This window comes from Bombina bombina, chromosome 7 (genome assembly GCF_027579735.1).
Source record: "Bombina bombina isolate aBomBom1 chromosome 7, aBomBom1.pri, whole genome shotgun sequence".
Classification (NCBI taxonomy): domain Eukaryota; kingdom Metazoa; phylum Chordata; class Amphibia; order Anura; family Bombinatoridae; genus Bombina; species Bombina bombina.
In genome coordinates, this window is record NC_069505.1 from 283932580 (window position 1) to 283955526 (window position 22947).

Genomic DNA, 22947 nt, shown 5'->3' on the forward strand with positions numbered 1-22947 from the left:
TGTGTGTATGTGGTGTGTGTGTATGTGGTGTGTGTGTGTGTATGTGGTGTGTGTGTGTGGTGTGTGTGTGTGTGTGTATGTGGTGTGTGTGTGTGTATGTGGTGTGTGTGTATGTGGTGTGTGTGTGTGGTGTGTGTGTTGTGGTGTGTGTGTGTGTATGTGGTGTGTGTGTGTGTATGTGGTGTGTGTGTGTGTGTATGTGGTGTGTGTGTGTGTATGTGGTGTGTGTGTGTATGTGGTGTGTGTGTGTATGTGGTGTGTGTGTATGTGTGTGTGTGTAGTGGTGTGTGTATGCGCGCGCATATGTGGTGTGTATATATCTCGTGTGTGTGTGTGTGTGTGTGTGTGTATATGCATGTGTATATATATCTATATATCTATCTATATCTATATATCTATATATATATATATATCGTGTGTGTGTGTGTATATATGGTGGGTGGGTGTGTGTATATATGGTGGGTGTGTGTATATATGGTGTGTGTGTGTGTATGTTGTATATATGGTGTGTGTGTGTGTGTGTATGTTGTATATATGGTGTGTGTGTGTGTATGTTGTATATATGGTGTGTGTATGTTGTATATATGGTGTGTGTGTGTGTATGTTGTTTATATGGTGTGTGTGTGTGTGTGTTGTATATTGGTGTGTATGTATGTGTATATGGTGTGTGTGTATGTGGTGTGTGTGTATGTTGTATATATGGTGTGTGTGTGTGTGTGTATGTTGTATATATGGTGTGTGTGTGTATGTTGTATATATGGTGTGTGTGTGTGTGTGTATATAGTGGTGTGTGTGTATGTTGTATATATGGTGTGTGTGTGTGTGTGTTGTATATATGGTGTGTGTGTGTGTGTATGTTGTATATATGGTGTGTGTGTGTGTGTATGTTGTATATATGGTGTGTGTGTGTGTGTATGTTGTATATATGGTGTGTGTGTGTGTATGTTGTATATATGGTGTGTGTGTGTGTGTGTATGTTGTATATATGGTGTGTATGTTGTATATATGGTGTGTATGTGTGTGTATGTTGTATATATGGTGTGTGTGTGTGTATGTTGTATATATGGTGTGTGTGTGTATGTTGTATATATGGTGTGTGTGTGTATGTTGTATATATGGTGTGTGTGTGTGTTGTATATATGGTGTGTGTGTATGTTGTATATATGGTGTGTGTGTGTGTGTGTGTTGTATATATGGTGTGTGTGTGTGTGTGTTGTATATATGGTGTGTGTGTGTGTATGTTGTATATATGGTGTGTGTGTGTGTATGTTGTATATATGGTGTGTGTGTGTGTGTGTGTTGTATATATGGTGTGTGTGTGTGTATGTTGTATATATGGTGTGTGTGTGTGTGTGTGTGTTGTATATATGGTGTGTGTGTGTGTGTATGTTGTATATATGGTGTGTGTGTGTGTGTATGTTGTATATATGGTGTGTGTGTGTGTGTATGTTGTATATATGGTGTGTGTGTGTGTGTATGTTGTATATATGGTGTGTGTGTGTGTATGTTGTATATATGGTGTGTGTGTGTGTATGTTGTATATATGGTGTGTGTGTGTGTATGTTGTATATATGGTGTGTGTGTGTGTATGTTGTATATATGGTGTGTGTGTGTGTATGTTGTATATATGGTGTGTGTGTGTATGTTGTATATATGGTGTGTGTGTGTTGTATATATGGTGTGTGTGTATGTTGTATATATGGTGTGTGTGTGTGTTGTATATATGGTGTGTGTGTGTGTATGTTGTATATATGGTGTGTGTGTGTGTATGTTGTATATATGGTGTGTGTGTGTGTGTATGTTGTATATATGGTGTGTGTGTGTGTATGTTGTATATATGGTGTGTGTGTGTGTATGTTGTATATATGGTGTGTGTGTGTTGTATATATGGTGTGTGTGTGTGTGTTGTATATATGGTGTGTGTGTGTGTTGTATATATGGTGTGTGTGTGTGTTGTATATATGGTGTGTGTGTGTGTTGTATATATGGTGTGTGTGTGTGTATGTTGTATATATGGTGTGTGTGTGTATGTTGTATATATGGTGTGTGTGTGTATGTTGTATATATGGTGTGTGTGTGTATGTTGTATATATGGTGTGTGTGTGTATGTTGTATATATGGTGTGTGTGTGTATGTTGTATATATGGTGTGTGTGTGTATGTTGTATATATGGTGTGTGTGTGTGTGTATGTTGTATATATGGTGTGTGTGTGTGTATGTTGTATATATGGTGTGTGTGTGTGTATGTTGTATATATGGTGTGTGTGTGTGTATGTTGTATATATGGTGTGTGTGTATGTTGTATATATGGTGTGTGTATGTTGTATATATGGTGTGTGTGTGTGTATGTTGTATATATGGTGTGTGTGTGTGTATGTTGTATATATGGTGTGTGTGTGTGTATGTTGTATATATGGTGTGTGTGTGTGTATGTTGTATATATGGTGTGTGTGTGTGTATGTTGTATATATGGTGTGTGTGTGTATGTTGTATATATGGTGTGTGTGTGTATGTTGTATATATGGTGTGTGTATGTTGTATATATGGTGTGTGTGTGTGTGTTGTATATATGGTGTGTGTGTGTGTGTTGTATATATGGTGTGTGTGTGTATGTTGTATATATGGTGTGTGTGTAGTGTGTGTGTTGTATATATGGTGTGTGTGTGTGTATGTTGTATATATGGTGTGTGTGTGTATGTTGTATATATGGTGTGTGTGTGTATGTTGTATATATGGTGTGTGTGTGTGTATGTTGTATATATGGTGTGTGTGTGTATGTTGTATATATGGTGTGTGTGTGTATGTTGTATATATGGTGTGTGTGTGTGTATGTTGTATATATGGTGTGTGTGTGTGTATGTTGTATATATGGTGTGTGTGTGTGTGTGTATGTTGTATATATGGTGTGTGTGTGTGTATGTTGTATATATGGTGTGTGTGTGTGTGTATGTTGTATATATGGTGTGTGTGTGTGTATGTTGTATATATGGTGTGTGTGTGTGTATGTTGTATATATGGTGTGTGTGTGTGTTGTATATATGGTGTGTGTGTGTGTGTGTGTGTATGTTGTATATATGGTGTGTGTGTGTGTGTGTATGTTGTATATATGGTGTGTGTGTGTGTGTGTATGTTGTATATATGGTGTGTGTGTGTGTGTGTGTGTGTATGTTGTATATATGGTGTGTGTGTGTGTGTGTATGTTGTATATATGGTGTGTGTGTGTGTATGTTGTATATATGGTGTGTGTGTGTGTATGTTGTATATATGGTGTGTGTGTGTGTGTGTGTGTATGTTGTATATATGGTGTGTGTGTGTATGTTGTATATATGGTGTGTGTGTGTGTGTGTATATATGTTGTATATATGGTGTATGTTGTATATATGGTGTGTGTGTGTGTATGTTGTATATATGGTGTGTGTGTGTATGTTGTATATATGGTGTGTGTGTGTGTATGTTGTATATATGGTGTGTGTGTGTGTGTATGTTGTATATATGGTGTGTGTGTGTGTATGTTGTATATATGGTGTGTGTGTGTGTATGTTGTATATATGGTGTGTGTGTGTGTATGTTGTATATATGGTGTGTGTGTGTGTATGTTGTATATATGGTGTGTGTGTATGTATGTTGTATATATGGTGTGTGTGTATGTTGTATATATGGTGTGTGTGTGTGTATGTTGTATATATGGTGTGTGTGTGTGTTGTATATATGGTGTGTGTGTGTGTGTGTATATATATATATACACAGGCTGTACATGAACCTGTCCTCATGCACACAGGATAAGGGCAACAAACACAGCATCACCAGCTTCTTAAAGACACTGCAGAAAAAAACATAATTTATGCTTACCTGATAAATTCCTTTCTTCTGTTGTGTGATCAGTCCACGGGTCATCATTACTTCTGGGATATAACTCCTCCCCAACAGGAAATGCAAGAGGATTCACCCAGCAGAGCTGCATATAGCTCCTCCCCTCTACGTCAGTCCCAGTCATTCGACCAAGAATCAACGAGAAAGGAGTAACCAAGGGTGAAGTGGTGACTGGAGTATAATTTAAAAGATATTTACCTGCCTTAAAACAGGGCGGGCCGTGGACTGATCACACAACAGAAGAAAGGAATTTATCAGGTAAGCATAAATTATGTTTTCTTCTGTTATGTGTGATCAGTCCACGGGTCATCATTACTTCTGGGATACCAATACCAAAGCAAAAGTACACGGATGACGGGAGGGATAGGCAGGCTCATTATACAGAAGGAACCACTGCCTGAAGAACCTTTCTCCCAAAAATAGCCTCCGAAGAAGCAAAAGTGTCAAATTTGTAAAATTTGGAAAAAGTATGAAGCGAAGACCAAGTTGCAGCCTTGCAAATCTGTTCAACAGAGGCCTCATTCTTAAAGGCCCAAGTGGAAGCCACAGCTCTAGTGGAGTGAGCTGTGATTCTTTCAGGAGGCTGCTGTCCAGCAGTCTCATAGGCTAAACGTATTATGCTACGAAGCCAAAAAGAGAGAGAGGTAGCAGAAGCTTTTTGACCTCTCCTCTGTCCAGAATAAACGACAAACAGGGAAGAAGTTTGGCGAAAATCTTTAGTTGCCTGCAAGTAGAACTTGAGGGCACGAACTACATCCAGATTGTGTAGAAGACGTTCCTTCTTTGAAGAAGGATTTGGACACAAGGATGGAACAACAATCTCTTGATTGATATTCCTGTTAGTGACTACCTTAGGTAAGAACCCAGGTTTAGTACGCAGAACTACCTTGTCTGAGTGAAAAATCAGATAAGGAGAATCACAATGTAAGGCTGATAACTCAGAGACTCTTCGAGCCGAGGAAATAGCCATTAAAAACAGAACTTTCCAAGATAACAATTTTATATCAATGGAATGAAGGGGTTCAAACGGAACACCCTGTAAAACGTTAAGAACTAAGTTTAAACTCCATGGCGGAGCAACAGCTTTAAACACAGGCTTGATCCTAGCTAAAGCCTGACAAAAGGCCTGGACGTCTGGATCTTCTGACAGACGCCTGTGTAACAAGATGGACAGAGCTGAAATCTGTCCCTTTAATGAACTAGCTGATAGACCCTTTTCTAAACCTTCTTGTAGAAAGGACAATATCCTAGCGATCCTAACCTTACTCCAGGAGTAACCTTTGGATTCGCACCAGTATAGGTATTTACGCCATATTTTATGGTAAATCCTTCTGGTAACAGGCTTCCTAGCCTGTATCAGGGTATCAATAACCGACTCAGAAAAACCACGTTTTGATAAAATCAAGCGTTCAATTTCCAAGCAGTCAGCTTCAGAGAAGTTAGATTTTGATGTTTGAATGGACCCTGTATCAGAAGGTCCTGTCTTAGAGGTAGAGACCAAGGCGGACAGGATGACATGTCCACTAGATCTGCATACCAAGTCCTGCGTGGCCATGCAGGCGCTATTAGAATCACTGATGCTCTCTCCTGTTTGATTTTGGCAATCAATCGAGGAAGCAGCGGGAAGGGTGGAAACACATAAGCCATCCCGAAGTTCCAAGGTGCTGTCAAAGCATCTATCAGAACCGCTCCCGGATCCCTGGATCTGGACCCGTAGAGAGGAAGTTTGGCGTTCTGGCGAGACGCCATGAGATCTATCTCTGGTTTGCCCCATCGTCGAAGTATTTGGGCAAAGACCTCCGGATGAAGTTCCCACTCCCCCGGATGAAAAGTCTGGCGACTCAAGAAATCCGCCTCCCAGTTCTCCACTCCCGGGATGTGGATTGCTGACAGGTGGCAAGAGTGAGACTCTGCCCAGCGAATTATCTTTGATACTTCCATCATTGCTAGGGAGCTTCTTGTCCCTCCCTGATGGTTGATGTAAGCTACAGTCGTGATGTTGTCCGACTGAAACCTGATGAACCCCCGAGTTGTTAATTGGGGCCAAGCCAGAAGGGCATTGAGAACTGCTCTCAATTCCAGGATGTTTATTGGAAGGAGACTCTCCTCCTGATTCCATAGTCCCTGAGCCTTCAGAGAATTCCAGACAGCGCCCCAACCTAGTAGGCTGGCGTCTGTTGTTACAATTGTCCAGTCTGGCCTGCTGAATGGCATCCCCCTGGACAGGTGTGGCCGATAAAGCCACCATAGAAGAGAATTTCTGGTCTCTTGATTCAGATTCAGAGTAGGGGACAAATCTGAGTAATCCCCATTCCACTGACTTAGCATGCACAATTGCAGCGGTCTGAGGTGTAGGCGTGCAAAAGGTACTATGTCCATTGCCGCTACCATTAAGCCGATCACCTCCATGCATTGAGCTACTGACGGGTGTTGAATGGAATGAAGGACACGGCATGCATTTTGAAGCTTTGTTAACCTGTCTTCTGTCAGGTAAATCTTCATTTCTACAGAATCTATAAGAGTCCCCAAGAATGGAACTCTTGTGAGAGGAAAAAGAGAACTCTTCTTTTCGTTCACTTTCCATCCATGCGACCTTAGAAATGCCAGAACTAACTCTGTATGAGACTTGGCAGTTTGAAAGCTTGAAGCTTGTATTAGAATGTCGTCTAGGTACGGAGCTACCGAAATCCCTCGCGGTCTTAGTACCGCCAGAAGGGCACCCAGAACCTTTGTGAAGATTCTTGGAGCCGTAGCCAATCCGAATGGAAGAGCTACAAACTGGTAGTGCCTGTCTAAGAAGGCAAACCTTAGATACCGGTGATGATCTTTGTGAATCGGTATGTGAAGGTAAGCATCTTTTAAATCCACTGTGGACATGTACTGACCCTTTTGGATCATGGGTAAGATTGTCCGAATAGTTTCCATTTTGAACGATGGAACTCTTAGGAATTTGTTTAGAATCTTTAAATCTAAGATTGGCCTGAAAGTTCCCTCTTTTTTGGGAACCACAAACAGGTTTGAGTAGAACCCTTGTCCTTGTTCCGACCGCGGAACCGGATGGATCACTCCCATTAATAACAGATCTTGTACACAGCGTAGAAACGCTTCTTTCTTTATCTGGTTTGTTGACAACCTTGACAGATGAAATCTCCCTCTTGGGGGAGATAATTTGAAGTCTAGAAGGTATCCCTGAGATATGATCTCTAGCGCCCAGGGATCCTGAACATCTCTTGCCCAGGCCTGGGCGAAGAGAGAAAGTCTGCCCCCCACTAGATCCGGTCCCGGATCGGGGGCTCTCGGTTCATGCTGTCTTTGGGGCAGCAGCAGGTTTCCTGGCCTGCTTGCTCTTGTTCCAGGACTGGTTAGGCTTCCAGCCTTGCCTGTAACGAGCAACAGCTCCCTCCTGTTTTGGTGCAGTGGAGGTTGATGCTGCTCCTGTTTTGAAATTCCGAAAGGGACGAAAATTAGACTGTCTAGCCTTAGCTTTGGCTTTGTCTTGAGGTAGGGCGTGGCCCTTACCTCCTGTAATGTCAGCGATAATTTCTTTCAAACCGGGCCCAAATAAAGACTGCCCCTTGAAAGGTATATTAAGTAATTTGGACTTAGAAGTAACATCAGCTGACCAGGATTTTAGCCACAGCGCCCTACGTGCCTGTATGGCGAATCCTGAGTTCTTAGCCGTAAGTTTGGTTAAATGTACTACGGCCTCCGAAATGAATGAATTAGCTAGTTTAAGGACTCTAAGCCTGTCCGTAATGTCGTCTAGCGTAGATGAACTAAGGTTCTCTTCCAGAGACTCAATCCAAAATGCTGCCGCAGCCGTAATCGGCGCGATACATGCAAGGGGTTGCAATATAAAACCTTGTTGAACAAACATTTTCTTAAGGTAACCCTCTAATTTTTTATCCATTGGATCTGAAAAAGCACAGCTATCCTCCACCGGGATAGTGGTACGCTTAGCTAAAGTAGAAACTGCTCCCTCCACCTTAGGGACCGTTTGCCATAAGTCCCGAGTGGTGGTGTCTATTGGAAACATCTTTCTAAATATTGGAGGGGGTGAGAACGGCACACCGGGTCTATCCCACTCCTTAGTAACAATTTCAGTTAGTCTCTTAGGTATAGGAAAAACGTCAGTACTCGCCGGTACCGCAAAGTATTTATCCAACCTACACAGTTTCTCTGGTATTGCAACGGTGTTACAATCATTGAGAGCTGCTAAGACCTCCCCTAGTAATACACGGAGGTTCTCCAATTTAAATTTAAAATTTGAAATATCTGAATCCAATCTGTTTGGATCAGAACCGTCACCTACAGAATGAAGCTCTCCGTCCTCATGCTCTGCAAGCTGTGACGCAGTATCAGACATGGCCCTAGTATTGTCAGCGCACTCTGTTCTCACCCCAGAGTGATCACGCTTGCCTCTTAGTTCAGGTAATTTAGACAAAACTTCAGTCATAACAGTAGCCATATCTTGTAATGTTATCTGTAATGGCCGCCCAGATGTACTAGGCGCCATAATATCACGCACCTCCCGGGCGGGAGATGCAGGTACTGCCGCGTGAGGCGAGTTAGTCGGCATAACTCTCCCCTCGCTGTTTGGTGAAATTTGTTCAAATTGTACAGATTGACTTTTATTTAAAGTAGCATCAATACAGTTAGTACATAAATTTCTATTGGGCTCCACCTTGGCATTGGAACAAATGACACAGATATCTTCCTCTGAGTCAGACATGTTTAACACACTAGCAATAAACTTGCAACTTGGTTATAATCTTTTTTTAGCAAAAACGTACTGTGCCTCAAAGAGGTACTAAACGATTAAATGACAGTTGAAATAATGAACTGAAAAACAGTTATAGCATCAAACTTTAAAACAACACAACTTTTAGCAAAGGTTTGTTCCCATTAGAAAAATAACAATAATTAAATTTGACATAAAAATTACAGAGCAACGTTTTTATTCACAGTCAATATAAAATTCTCACAGCTCTGCTGAGAGAATCTACCTCCCTCTAAAGAAGTTTGAAGACCCCTGAGATCTGTCAGAGATGAACCGGATCATGCAGGAAATATAAGAGTAACTGACTGGAATTTTTTGATGCGTAGCAAAGAGCGCCAAAAACGGCCCCTCCCCCTCACACACAGCAGTGAAGAGAAACGAAACTGTCATAATTAAAACCAAACAACTGCCAAGTGGAAAATAATGCCCAAATATTTATTCACTCAGTACCTCAGAAATGTAAACGATTCTACATTCCAGCAAAAACGTTTAACATGATAAATACTTATTAAAAGGATTAGTGACTTTTAACAGAGTAGTTCCGGTGAAATACCATCCCCAGAATACTGAAGTGTATACATACATGTCATTATAACGGTATGGCAGGATTTTCTCATCAATTCCATTCAGAAAATAAAAACTGCTACATACCTCAATGCAGATTCATCTGCCCGCTGTCCCCTGATCTGAAGCTTTTACCTCCCTCAGATGGCCGAGAACAGCAATATGATCTTAACTACTCCGGTTAAAATCATAGTAAAAAACTCTGGTAGATTCTTCCTCAAACTCTGCCAGAGAAGTAATAACACGCTCCGGTGCTATTGTAAAATAACAAACTTTTGATTGAAGTCATAAAAACTAAGTATAATCACCATAGTCCTCTCACACATCCTATCTAGTCGTTGGGTGCAAGAGAATGACTGGGACTGACGTAGAGGGGAGGAGCTATATGCAGCTCTGCTGGGTGAATCCTCTTGCATTTCCTGTTGGGGAGGAGTTATATCCCAGAAGTAATGATGACCCGTGGACTGATCACACATAACAGAAGAAATGTCACTAGAAAAAAATCTCATCGCAGAAAAAAAAAAAAAAAAAAAAAAAGAAGTTCTGCCTCTGGTATTGTGTAGTGGAAGCATCATGGAGTAACAATAGAACTTAGTTGCCTGGGGCAGAACCTAGTAGGGAAGAAATTACACAAACTGACCTATGAAAAGTGGCATCCCTATGTCAGTGCCACATTTTAAATTACTGAACATTTCAGTATGACCTATTGTATCGCCAATATTTGACTATGAAGATTTCATTGCCAACAGGTGCATAAAATTGAGACAGTCGTGTGTGTGTGGCTGAAACACCAGAACTTAATAATTAGTAGGCTGTCCACATACTTTTGGTCATTTAGTGCATTGTTTTTCAACCAGTGTGCCGTGGCACACTAGTGTGCCGTGAGAGATCCTCAGGTGTGCCACGGCAGACTGACAACAGTGTGACATATTTTTTAAACTTTGCTTGTTTTTTACTCCCAGTGCAGGGTTAGTTTGTAGGAGGCATGGCATAACAGCACAATACATACAGTATATGTGTGTTTGTGTGTATGTGTATATATATATATATATATATGCTGTATTAGGCTACAATGTGTGATTTTTTTTTAAATTTTGGGATGGTGGTGTGCCACAGGATTTTTTAATGTAAAAAAGTGTGCCACGGCAAAAAAAAGGTTAAAAATCACTGATTTAGTGTATAAATAATAATATAGCATCCTAAAGTATAGAGATATATTTCCGCTTTCCCATAATAAGACATAACTCGCTGCAAGATCTGCGCACTTACCTGGCCTGGAATTCTTTGGTGCAGAGCGAGTGCGTGATGTGTTCGATAGAATCGCACAGACAGTGTGTATAGTCGTATGTGGGATATATACACCTGCAAATAAAGAAACCAGATTATTGTTAGAATATTGTGAGAAATGTTCAAGAAAATACAGTGATGAGCCCCGAAATGCTTCCCACTGAATGACTACAAATATCGTTATACTTAATAATGTTGTGCCCCTGTACAGTAGCTTAGTTACCAGACTGAATATATGAACCTGCAGAGGAGGTCATTAGCATCTTTACTTATTCATACTGCCCAGAACATTAAAATCTGCTGTTTATAGGGTAACAACACTGATATCATCACGTACATACTGGTCTAGCCTCAAAGATGCTAATGTTGCCGCCGTGGTGCTTTGTTGTTAAAATGAAATCAATCCATAGCGCATCACTTTACCTATATACTCCCCAGTTTTGTTAGTAATGTTTCTGCCTTAAAAAAAATGAGTATGTTGAAGGAGCAGCAATTGCACTACTGGGAGCTAGCTTTACACATTGGTGAGACAATAACAAGAGGAAATATGTGTAGTCACCAATCAGCAGCTAGCTCCCATCTCCTGTGTCTACCTAGATATGCTTTTCAACAAAGAATACGAGAATGAAGCACCATTAGATAATAGACATAAATGAAAAAGTTGTCTAAAACAGTATGCTCTAAATCATGAAGGAACATTTTAGGGTTTCATGTTCCTTTAAACACCTATACAGTGATATCAAATGCAAACTGCTAGCAACGCGGAAAAAAAATAATTACAAACACAAGACGGTTGTAAAATGGTTTATGTACAAGTTTGTATTCGTACAGATACTTATATCGATTGTCTTGTTTTTATTTTGTTTCTGTTTAACAGTTTTAGTTTGTGCATATATTAAGAGAAGACTTACTTCAAAGCGATACGGATTCCCTATTGATTCTATGTGTTGAGAAGTGAACACTTGCAAGATAGAGGCAGCTCAATCTATAAATAATGAAGAGGGAATCACAACTCGCGTTGTGACAAGGGACGCAAACAAATCTTTATGAGTTCCACAACTTTCAAATTGTAATGTTACAGCGAGTATTGTCCGCAAGAAAGAAGTTTCATAAAGCGTTTTTATTGAATCGAGGCCACTGTGGTGATCTAATTATCTAATGGTGAACTAATGCATGGCTTATAGACTGTTTGCCAATAAAGGCCCAGATTATGAGCGGAGCACTAAAAGTTGCGCGCAAGCAAAAAAGGGATTTATAGCGGGTGTTTGCGCACATCGGGTTTTTCCACTCGTGTTAGAAGTTGAAAGTAAACGTGATCGCTTGAGTGCAATTGAAGTTAAAGGGACACTGAACCCAAATTTTTTCTTTCGCGATTCAGATAGAGCATGCAATTTTAAGCAACTTTCTAATTTACTCCTATTAATTTTTCTTTGTTCTCTTACTATCATTAATTGAAAAAGAAGGCATCTAGGTTTTTTGATTCAGCACTCTGGACAGCACTTTTTATTGGTGAATGAATTTATCCACCAATCAGCAAGAACAACCCAGGTTGTTCACCAAAAATGGGCCAGCATCTAAACTTACATTCTTGCATTTCAAATAAAGATAACAAAATAATGAAGAACATTTGATAATAGGAGTAAATTAGAAAGTTGCTTAAAAGTTCATGCTCTATCTAATTCACAAAAGAAAAAATTTGGGTTCAGTGTCCCTTTAACACGTGTCAGGATAGCGCGTCCTCAAAGCTCTGGTTAACCATTTTGCAAAATCTAATAAAAATTATTTTAAAAAAATATTACACAAAAAAGTTCTTTTGCCGATAACAGTAAAAAAGGAAATTTATGCTTACCTGATGAATTTATTTCTTTTGCGATATGACGAGTCCATGGATTCCATCCTTACTTATGGGATTACGCCTCCTGGTCAGCAGGAGGAGGCAAAGAGCACCACAGCAGACCGCAGTTAGGAAGAGAAAGGAAAAGCCAAGGTGCAGAGGTGACTGAAGTTTAACAAAAATAAAGACCTGTCTTAGAAAATGACAGGGTGGGCCGTTGACTCGTCATATCGTAAAAGAAATAAATTTATCAGGTAAGCATAAATTTCCATTTCTTTTACAAGATATGATGAGTCCACAGATTTCATCCTTACTTATGAGATACAATACCAAAGCTATAGGACACGGATGAAAGGGAGGGACAAGACAGGAACCTAAACGGAAGGCACCACGGCTTGAAGAACCTTTCTCCCAAAAACAGCCTCGGACGAGGCAAAAGTATCAAATTTGGAAAATTTGGAAAAAGTGTGAAGAGAAGACCAAGTTGCAGCCTTGCAAATCTGTTCAACAGAAGCATAGTTTTTAAGTGCCCATGAGGAAGCCACAGCCCTAGTAGAATGAGCCGTAATTCTTTCAGGAAGCTGCTGTCCAGCAGTCTCATATGCCAAACGGATGATACTCTTCAGCCAAAAAGAAAGAGGTAGCCGTAGCTTTCTGGCCCCTACGTTTTCCAGAAAAAACAACAAATAATGAAGATGATTGACGAAAATCCTTAGTCGCCTGCAAGTAAAACTTCAGGGCACGGACCACGTCCATGTTATGTAACAGACGCTCCTTCTTAGAAGAAGAATTAGGACACAAGGAAGGAACAACAATTTCCCGATTAATATTCTTATTAGAAAAACCTTAGGAAGGAAACCAGGTTTGGTACGTAAGACCACCTTATCAGAATGGAAAATAAGATAAGCAGAATCACATTGTAAAGCAGAAAGCTCAGAAACTCTACGAGCAGAAGAAATAGAAACCAAAAATAAAACTTTCCAAGATAACAACTTAATATCTATGGAATGCATAGGTTCAAACGGAACCCCTTGAAGAACATTAAGAACTAAATTCAAACTCCAAGGAGGAGCAATTGGTCTAAACACAGGCCTGATTCTAGTCAGAGCCTGACAAAAGGATTGAACATCTGGAACATCTGACAGACGTTTGTGTAGCAAAATAGACAAAGCAGAAATCTGTCCCTTTAAAGGAACTTGCTGACAACCCTTTCTCCAATCCTTATCCTACTCCATGAGTAGCCCTTGGATTGGCAGCAAAAAAGATATTTACGCCATATCTTATGGTAAATTTTTCTAGTAACAGGCTTACGTGCATGAATCAAGGTATCAATGACCGAATCAGAGAACCCTTGCTTAGATAAAATCAAGCGTTCAATCTCCAAGCAGTCAGCTGTAGAGAAACTAGATTTGGATGATGGAAAGGCCCCTGAATGAGAAGGTCCTGCCTCAATGGAAGCTTCCACGGTGGCAGAGAGGACATGTCCACCAGATCGGCATACCAAGTCCTGCGAGGCCATGCAGGAGCGATGAGAATCACTGAAGCCCTCTCCTGATTGATCCGAGCAATAACCCGGGGAAGGAGAGCAAGCGGTGGAAACACATAAGCTAGGTTGAACGACCAAGGCACTGCCAAGGCATCTATCAGTTCGGCCTGAGGATCCCTGGACCTGGATCCGTATCTTGGGAGCTTGGCATTCTGACAAGACGCCATCAGATCCAATTCCGGTCTGCCCCACCTGAGAATCAGGGTGGCAAAGACCTCCGGATGGAGTTCCCATTTCCCCGGATGAAACGTTTGTCTGCTCAAAAAATCCGCCTCCCAGTTGTCCACTCCTGGGATGTAGATTGCTGACAGATAACAAGAGTGAGCCTCCGCCCACCGAATTATCTTGGATACTTCTGTCATCGCTAAGGAACTCCTTGTACCTCCCTGATGATTGATGTAAGCCACAGTCGTGATGTTGTCCGACTGAAATCGGATGAATTTGGCCAAAGCCAACTGAGGCCAAGCCTCAAGCACAATGAATATTGCTCTCAATTCCAGAATATTGATTGGAAGTAGAGACTCCAACCGAGACCACACACCCTGAGCCTTCAGGGAATTCCAGACTGCTCCCCATCCAAGTAGACTGGTATCCGTTGTCACTATCACCCATGAAGGTCTGAGGAAGCACGTCCCTTGGGACAGATGATCCAGCCACAACCACCAAAGAAGAGAGTCTCTTGTCTCCTGATCCAGATCTATCTGAGGAGACAAATTTGCATAATCTCCATTCCACTGTCTGAGCATGCTCAGTTGTAGAGGTCTGAGATCAAAACGAGCAAACGGAATGATGTCCATTGCCGCCACCATCAATCCAATTACCTCCATGCACTGAGCCACTGTATTCTGTATTCAGACTCTTTAATTTTCTGACTTCCGTGAAAAAGATTTTCATGGACATAGAGTTTATTAGAGTTCCCAGGAAATGAACCCTTGTCTGTGGGATTAGAGAACTCTTTTCTAGATTCACCTTCCACCCGTGAGTGCTTAGTAAAGACAGAACCATGTCGGTATGAGACTTTGTTAGTTGATAAGGCGACGCCTGGATCAGAATATCGTCCAGATAAGGTGCCACTGCAATGCCCCGCGGTCTGAGGGCCACCAGCAGAGACCCTAGAACCTTCGTGAAGATCCTGGGTGCCGTGGCCAGCCCGAAAGGAAGAGCCACAAACTGAAAATGTTTGTCCAGGAAGGCAAACCTTAGAAATTGGTAATGATCTCTGTGGATAGGAATGTGAAGATATGCATCCTTTAAGTTTACGGTAGTCATATATTGACCCTCCTGGATCAATGGAAGAATTGTCCGAATCGTCTCCATCTTGAAGGATGGGACTGAGAAACTTGTTTAGACTCTTGAGATCTAAAATGGGTCTGAACGTTCCCTCTTTTCTGGGAACCACGAAAAGATTTGAGTAAAACCCCTGCCCCTGTTCCTGTATTGGAACGGGACAAATTACTCCCATAGTGGAGAGATCTTTTACACAATGTAAGAACGCCTCTCTTTTTATCTGGTCTACAGACAATCGTGAAAGAAGAAACCTTCCCCTTGGGAGGGAATTTTTGAACTCCAGTTGATACCCCTGGGACACAATTTCTAGTGTCCAGGGATCCTGAACGTCTCTTATCCAAACCTGGACAAAGAGAGAAAGTCTGCCCCCTACATGATTCGGTCCCAGATCGGGGGCCGCCCCTTCATGCTGTCTTGGGAGCAGTAGCGGGCTTCTTGGGTTGTTTACCCTTGCTCCAAGCCTGTTTGGGTCTCCAGATGGACTTGGCTTGTGCAAAGTTCCCTTCCTGTTTAGCTGAAGAGGAAGAGGGGACTCACTTGAAATTTCGAAAGGAATGAAAATTACTCTGTCTACCCCTCTGCTTAGATGTTTTATCCTGAGGTAGGAGATGGCCCTTACCTCCCGTAATGTCAGAAATTATCTCTTTCAAGTCAGGCCCGAATAGAGTCTTCCCCTTGAAAGGAATAGTCAAAAGTTTGGATTTAGAGGACACATCCGCAGACCAAGATTTTAACCATAAGGCTCTACACGCTAGAATGGCAAAACCTGCATTCTTAGCCACCAATTTGGTGATCTGAAAGGCGGCGTCTGTAACAAAGGAATTAGCCAACTTTAGGGCCTTAATCCTATCCATTATTTCCTCTATGTCTCAGTCTTCAGAGATTCTTCCAAGGCATCAAACCAAAAGGCAGCCGCAGTTGTGACTGGTACACTGCAGGCCGTCTGTTGTAAGAGAAACCCTTAATGAACAAATAGCTTTTTTAGAAGACCCTCCAACTTTTTATCCATAGGGTCTTTGAAAGCACAACTGTCCTCAATAGGGATAGTCGTACGCTTAGCTAGGGTAGATATAGCTCCCTCCACCTTAGGGACCATTTGCCAAGAATCCCGCACGGTGTCAGCTATAGGGGAGAACGGGATACAGAGTCTTTCCCATTCCCGAGTAACAATCTCCGAAATTCTCTTAGGAACCGGAAAAGTATCGGAATAAGGAGGGACTGTCCATCTTGCACAATTTCTCTGGAGGTATCACAATAGAGTCACAGTCGTCCAGAGTCACAGTCGTCCAGAGTCACAGTCGTCCAGAGTCACTAAAACCTCCCGAAGTAACAGGCGGAGGTGTTCAAGCTTAAAGGGACACTGAACCCAAAAAAAATTATTTCGTGATTCAGATAGAGCATGCAATTTTAAGCAACTTTCTAATTTACTCCTATTTTTCTTCGTTCTCTTGCTATCTTTATTTGAAAAAGAATGCATCTAAGCTTTTTTTTGTTCAGATCTCTGGACAGCACTTTTTTATTGGTAGATGAATTTATCCACCAATCAGCAAGGACAACCCAGGTTGTTCACCAAAAATGGGCCGGCATCTAAACTTACATTCTTGCATTTCAAATAAAAATACCAAGAGAATGAAGAAAATTTGATAATAGGAGTAAATTCGAAAGTTGCTTAAAATGTCATGCTCTATCTGAATAACAAAAGAAAACATTTGAGTTCAGTGTCCCTTTAAATCTAAAGGACATGACGTCCGAATCTGTCGGGGCAACTCACTACCTGAGTCAGACAGTTCCCCCTCAGACAGTTATCTCCCTACCCCCCAATTCAGAGGTCTGGGAGGGTACATCAGAGATAGCCATCAAAGCATCAGAAGTTGCAGGGTCCCCCTGTGTTTCTGCCCTGCTACGTTTGCCTTGCAACACTGGCAACTTAGACAAAACCTCTGTTAGGGTAGATGACATAACTGCAGCCATATCCTGCAAAGTGAAAGAAGCAGACGCCGTTGAAGAACATGGCGTTGCTTGAGCGGGCGTTAAAGGCTGTGACGCTTGGGGAGAAGAATGCGGCATACCCTGAATCTCATTGGTTTAAGAACATTCTTTAGACATATCTTTATTAAAAAATATTTTCTCTTTACATTGTAAGGCTCTCTCAACACAATTGTCACATAGTTAACAGGGGGTTCCACAATGGCATCCAAACACATAGGACATGTATTTTGTTCAAGGTCATCCATGATAACCTAAACAAAAAGCAATCTTGGTCAAATCCGTGTAAAAATCTGTTGTACTGTATCTTTAAGAAAACGATCTGAAGCTTATATAGATCTATTGAATTATATCTTTATTTGCAATCCAAAATAAAATATATATACTAAGGCAGAGGGTCAATTACCCATGTGTACAACGTTTATCAAGTATAGTACGGTTTTCCTTTTGTACGGTTTTAATAATACCGGCTTTTGTAATACCGAGTCACCCTGCCGCAGCTCTGCTGCGGCTCCTACCTGCCTCCTGATCAACTCAAAACACCGCCACACTGTGCACCTAAGTCACTTGGAAATCTGACAAGTGTACTTAGGAGCCGATGCGATGCAGCCACCGGAACAGGGAGAGATGCGCTGTCAGAGCGCGCAAAAGTAAGCCCCGCCCTTCGTGGGCGCAATCACAAATAAAAAAAACACCTAAAAATGCCGAACACAAATTCATACAGCAGTGCCTTAGACGACTTAACTAACAGATACACATCAGGGATAGCCATCCCGAGAACCGGAGCCTTTTAAATAAAAAATCCCCAGTGTCAGCCAGCCCATTGTGCACACAAACACCTCCCAGTGCCTCTAGATAAAACACATCCTTGCTAGAGTGTCTGGTACAAGTGCGTACTGTAAGTCAGATCCGGTCTGTCCTCTGTGTAACAAACTAAGACCGGCAATGTACACATACCCCAGTGCTCTTAGGAAATGCAAGACTGCCCTAATGTCTGGGGGAAAGTATAAAGGGAGCCTTCCCAATATATATCTGGTCAGTACAGTTAATTTGAGATACCCAGAATAAAAACTGCACTTACCTCTATGCTGAAGGTACAGCATGATTACTTCACAGTATCAAGAGGTCCATTCTTCCTCCTGAGGTCCTGTGAAAAAGCAGGGTCTTGGTTACAATCTCACAAGACCATATACAGATAATGCAGCGCAAATATGGGAGGCGCAGCGGATACAAAAATCCCCCAGTTCCCATAGCCTAGAAGACTATTCAGAAGCTGCTGTGTAATAAAAAACAGCACACATCGGTACCGTTTGAAAATAAAAAACTCTTGATTGAAGAATCTAAACTAACACCTCACTTTACCTCTTCCTATCACTAACACATGCAAAGAGAATGACTAGGGTGGGAGGGAAGGGAGGAGCTATATATACAGCTCTGCTGTGGTGCTCATCGCCTCCTCCTTCTGACCAGGAGGCGTAATCACATAAGGATTAAATCCATGGACTCGTCATATCTTGTAAAAGAAAGACTGCATTAATACATAGCACTAGTGCTGAGATAACAAAATATTGTCTGTGACATTATCTTATCTTGTGCTGTAGCACTTACCACTTATCCCCAGTTCGGTGGTGGGGGGTATATTTGATGCGATAGGCTACAGGATCCATCTTTCCATCTTCCATTACTAGCTTCATTCTCAGGGTGACTTCCCCCTCGGCATACTTCCCTTTCTTCATTCCCTGTTCGGTATTAACAAGTCAGTAAGACAAATGAGCGTGTTCGGTGGGAACACGAGCAGAGCTGATATACAAACACCTGCACATCCCTGTGACTCACCTCGAAGAGGAGAAGTGATTCTTCAATAGGACGATCCCTCCATGGGGATGGTGGGGGGTTGTGACCTTTAATCTCATCTACTTTCTGGTGACAAACATAGGCATGCCCCCTGCAAGCCAAAAGAAACAGGTCACGGTGGCAGCATTTGGTAGGTTTAATAAACCAGTAGTCTTTTATTCTTCTTTCATCACAGACACTCACACACAGCATCGTCTGCAAGATGCAAACTACTTACCTTCTAATAAGCTCCACTGCCCACTCGTACAGCTGGTCAAAGTTATCGGAGGCATGTGTCACCGCATACGGCTCGTAACCTGTGCAGCACATATAAAGAGATGTTTATTCCCGAAGTCCTAATGGTCAGCAAAGCAGCAGAGCGGTCTGAAATGCAAGCAGTGGGCCAAGTTGTTTTTGGGAGTGATTTTAACATGGCGCATAGACTTGATCAGCCATTAATAAGCAGAAAAGCAGCCCATTTATCCTTTTTTCACCTGTTTCAAAGTGTAGCTAAAGGCAAATAGAACTAAACTCTATTCTCCAAGCAGAACATTTCTATTACACTATTTAGACACTGGTTAGGTTTGTGCTGTGTAAAAACATATCTAACAGAGCAACATATCTAAAACTCAACAAACTGAGAGGGCTGGAACTAGACTGCATGTGAGTTGGTTACCAGAAACCGCTTGTGAGTATGTGAAAGTGAGTTTTTTCGGGGGTAATTATTTGAAGAATAAAAAAAAGGCACAGAATTGCTTTGATCAGGTGCTTAAATTAAGTTATTAAAGGGACAGTCTACCATAGAATTGTTATTGTTTTAAAAGATAGATAATCCGTTTATTACCCATTCTACAGTTTTGCACAACCAACACAGTTATATTAATATACTTTTTATCTCTGTGATTACCTTGTATCTAGGAACCTTCTTCAAGCCCCCTGATCACATGACTGACTGTTTATTATCCATTGTCTTAAATTTAGTATTGTTTTGTGCTAGATCTTAAATAACCCCCTGTGCTTGAACACAGTGTTATCTATATGGCTCACGTGTACTTTCCGTCTCTTTGTGTTGAAAAGAGATTTAAAAAGCATGCGATAAGAGGCAGCCCTCAAAGGTTTAGAAATTAGCATATGAGCCTACCTATCTTTAGTTTAAACTAAGAATACCAAGAGAAGAAAGCAAATTTGTTGATCAAAGTAAATTGGAAAGTTGATTAAAATTAAAAATCCAATCTGAATAATGAAAGTTTAATTTATAGTAGACTGTCCCTTTAAGGTTTCTATGGGTGGAGCTGAGTTTATTGGTATCTTTAGAGACACTGCAATATGTACCCAGCCACTCTACCATGTCCTTGATAGCCGTGAAATACTTCTCCTCCTCTTTCTCAGGATTCGTATCATCATATCGGAGGAAACAAATCCCGCCGTTTGCCTGCAGAGAGATGGCTGAAAGTTACAACACACAATTAACAGGGGTGTGTGCTAAACCCTTTCTACACTCATTCTGTAAACAATGAGCACAGGTATAATCACATTCTACAAGGTACTATGTAATTTCAGTCAGTGGATATACTATGCCACGTCACAGTCTGTACAATTTCCTTTTGTTGGCCTTGTCATTTAGTTTTGTTCAACCAAAACGCTTTACTTGACTTGAAAACAGAAGAGGGAAACGAGTACACAAGTGACATGGAGTGAAACTACGCAAAACTGAGCAAAAGTCATTACCATTTAACAGTCCATAGAAAATAAACACAAATCACCCTTTTCCACTATAAAAAAAAAAAAAGAAAAAAAAAAAAAGAAGAATTTTCAGCAACAGGTCAATAAAGATTCAGAGAATAAAGACTTATGGTTGCCCCAGCTCCTCTGTATGATACAGTCACTTGCTTAGCTGTAAAATGCAACCCGCAGCGCTAGTGGATGGATCCAGTGTATGTACAAATTAGAAAATATTAGTTGTATAAAACTTTTTTTTCTATTCTCATTATTTCTAAAGCGCCAACAAATTCTGCAGCACTGAATACTAATAAGATTAGGGTTTTAACAATTGAATTTAAGTGACAAACTCATAGCACATATCTTTTTTAGTGCTGCACTGCAAAAGAAAGAATTTAATGTAACACCGACATATTTCTAGGCACATTGGGTAGGCAGAAACTCCACGTCTGGTTTTCCATCATCCTTAAGGAGACGTTCCCCAGGGTCATAATTAATGTGCATATTTACAGAAAGAGATGAGCATTACCAAGATTGTTGCTTTCTCTGATTTGTGACTGGACTGTCTTTTTGGGAGGAACAGACTGATATAGAGATCGTTCTCCTCTGTGAAAGGCTGAGTGAGCTAAAAGAGACGGCACCCTAAGTGGCACTGGTCTGTCGAACAAGGAAGGAAGAACTAAGGTCCATTAGTTATAGAAAGCTGAAGTCCAGGCAGATACATGCGCTCTATGTAAGGTCACCCGACTAGTGCCGTCCTCTCACCTTTGCGTAACCAAAGTTGAAGTTAATGGCTTTGGCATGACCGATGTGCAAGATCCCATTTGGCTCTGGAGGGAATCTGGTTCTCACCTGGAAAAAGAGAGAGGTTGTTTGTTTAAAACAGCGGTACAAAATCTCAAATAGCAGTTCTCATTCTGATTTCTAATCAACGGGAATAAGCAGATGATTAATATGTGGCCTTGTACTAATATTTTGCAATAACCTTCCTAACATCTTACAATCTGAATTCTGCCATCCAGTATGGCCAATTAGAACCTGTACTGGGGAACGTATAGACTGTCATTTAGCAGATATTACAGGCTAGTGAGCTGCCTATGCCCCTCTGTACCTACCTGACCACCTGTGATCTCCAGATGTTTCTTCAGCAGGTCCATGGTATTGGGTGTCACAATATAACCTTCAGTTTTGTAATTTTCTCCTAGAATAAATCACCATTAAAATAAGTAATTTAACAAGCAAGTCCATCTGGCTGGTGCCACCTATAATACAAATAAACTAATGCAAATCAAGCCCGATTTCACGTGGTTAGCACGTTTAATAATTGATGTGTGAGACTATTAGAAATCCAGGGACGGTGATGAACTTTAGCCCAGACTTATTTAGTTAAACAATCTTATTTAGGTGAAATTTCAGAAACGTTTATTAGCAGTGAACACTTTAGTCTTTAAATGTTCTTCACATTATTTTCTGGGTAATAAACTAATTTGTAAGTCTTTCCCAATAGGTTTAGCCTTCGGACAAAAACGGTCAAAGTGCATATAGCTTTGTTAATGCAACAGAACAAATACATTACTTCAACATGTATCTACATAGAGAAAGAGAATTATGAGGGAAAACCCAGACTGATTAGTATGCTCTGAGTGGCCCAGTTTATTTTTTAGTTCCTGCCGATACAATCTCCTGCACACTACACAGGGCTCAGTAGTGACCGACCTCTATCCAGATGATGTTCAGCAATCTGCTTGTGTTTACTAGAGGACAAATAAATACTGCATAAAAACCCATGATATAAGCTGCAGAGCAGCGGCTGTAACATGTATTAGATATACGATCATTTCAATACTCAATTGATTTAAGGTCTAAAGCTGCAGCCCAGCAGCTGTAACATGTATTAGATATACGATCATTTCAATACTCAATTGATTCAACGTCTAAAGCTGCAGGCCAGCGGCTGTAACATGCATTAGATATAAGTTTATTTAAATACTTAACTGATTCAACATCTGAAGCTGCCATAACATGTAATTAGAATTCATTTTATACTATACATATATAGCATATAGGTTGTTTCCCTTGCATGCGCTACAGATTCGCTTTGAAGTTTTAGCCATTAAAGGGACATGAAACTTTTTCTGTCAAGCTTCAGATAGAGCATGCGATTTGAAATAACTTTCCAATTTATTTTTATTATACAATTTGTTTTGTTCTCTTTGTATCCTTTGTTGGAAAGTATACTTA

General features: G+C 41.0%; 1 protein-coding gene across 1 annotated transcript in view; it reads right to left on the bottom strand.

Moving 5' to 3' along the window:
• QARS1 (glutaminyl-tRNA synthetase 1) overlaps positions 1–22947 on the bottom strand; it is a 173895-nt gene that overhangs the window by 40664 nt on the left and 110284 nt on the right. Inside the window, exons 9-15 of the mRNA XM_053720807.1 lie at positions 21822–21907; positions 21472–21558; positions 20320–20419; positions 19226–19304; positions 18991–19099; positions 18763–18893; positions 10484–10576 (exon numbers count right to left, since the gene is read on the bottom strand). Of these exons, the coding sequence (XP_053576782.1) occupies positions 10484–10576; positions 18763–18893; positions 18991–19099; positions 19226–19304; positions 20320–20419; positions 21472–21558; positions 21822–21907 (685 nt within the window). The remainder of the gene's footprint in view (positions 1–10483; positions 10577–18762; positions 18894–18990; positions 19100–19225; positions 19305–20319; positions 20420–21471; positions 21559–21821; positions 21908–22947) is intronic.